This window comes from Sphaeroforma arctica (genome assembly GCF_001186125.1).
Source record: "Sphaeroforma arctica JP610 unplaced genomic scaffold supercont1.3148, whole genome shotgun sequence".
In the NCBI taxonomy this organism is placed as follows: Eukaryota; class Ichthyosporea; order Ichthyophonida; genus Sphaeroforma; species Sphaeroforma arctica.
This window is the reverse complement of record NW_014037410.1, coordinates 3,109-3,976: the sequence shown is the minus strand read 5'-3', so window position 1 is coordinate 3,976 and position 868 is coordinate 3,109. Positions and strand designations below refer to the sequence as shown.

Genomic DNA, 868 nt, shown 5'->3' with positions numbered 1-868 from the left:
ACCAGTCTACGACGAGTGGACAGGATCAGCTTCGGAAATCAGATTGAAACTACATCGCAGCTAACAAAGATGGCAATCACGCGGACTAACACTTATCATGGCTGCGAGGTCGGACGAGCCTTGAAGACGTTATTTCGGGTGTAAACCCATTGGCAATTCAGAAAAGATGCTAGAAAGTTGGGGATCTAGTCATGAATCATATCTTTTCCGGCATGCTTTGTACACAGATGCCTTTCGTATGGCTTTCCATACAAAAACAAAATTCCTCAGAGCATTTATACATGAGCACTCACCGATTGCCCGGCCTCGAGTCCGTTCACGCCGGCATAGATATTGATAGCGTTGGTACAAAACACGGCGAGCATGCCCATGTACACATAATATAAGAAACCTGTGACAAAGAATACAGAACACATGAGTGAAGGAACTATTCTCGGTCGAGGTAGGTGCCTATGCTACATTCAACCACACAGACGAGCACACCCCGTTCTGCGAAGATTTAAGCACGGCTCAACTGTGCACACATTCGAGTCTGCACAGACCCGCAGTAGCACAACACATACCATAATGTAATGTGAGTGCTGGGTGGGTATATGCATACAAACATGCGTGCGTGCGTCAACACTTGCCAGTAGATAGCTGAGTAGATTAACTCGATTCTGTCAGGCACATGACATCTTAGCAGTTGGCGGTATTGGTGCACATACTACATTTCGAATCGACATGGCGGTAGGGATTTGTATACACAATTGATACACATACATCTGAAAGACAATGAGCCATATCTTGGCCATCGACTGACAACTGTGTACTGCAGGCACAGTCGTGCAGTTAAAATGCATTTACACATTGCCCGAGACATATATAT

At 45.5% G+C, this 868-nt stretch overlaps 1 protein-coding gene across 1 annotated transcript in view; it reads right to left on the bottom strand.

The window, feature by feature from the left end:
* Nucleotides 1-293: 293 nt before the first annotated feature.
* Nucleotides 294-868, bottom strand: part of SARC_13327 (hypothetical protein) — a gene marked incomplete at both ends in the record, with an annotated part of 2,192 nt that continues 1,617 nt past the window's right edge. The window contains one exon of the mRNA XM_014292542.1: nucleotides 294-391. Coding sequence (XP_014148017.1) covers nucleotides 294-391 — 98 coding nt within the window. The remainder of the gene's footprint in view (nucleotides 392-868) is intronic.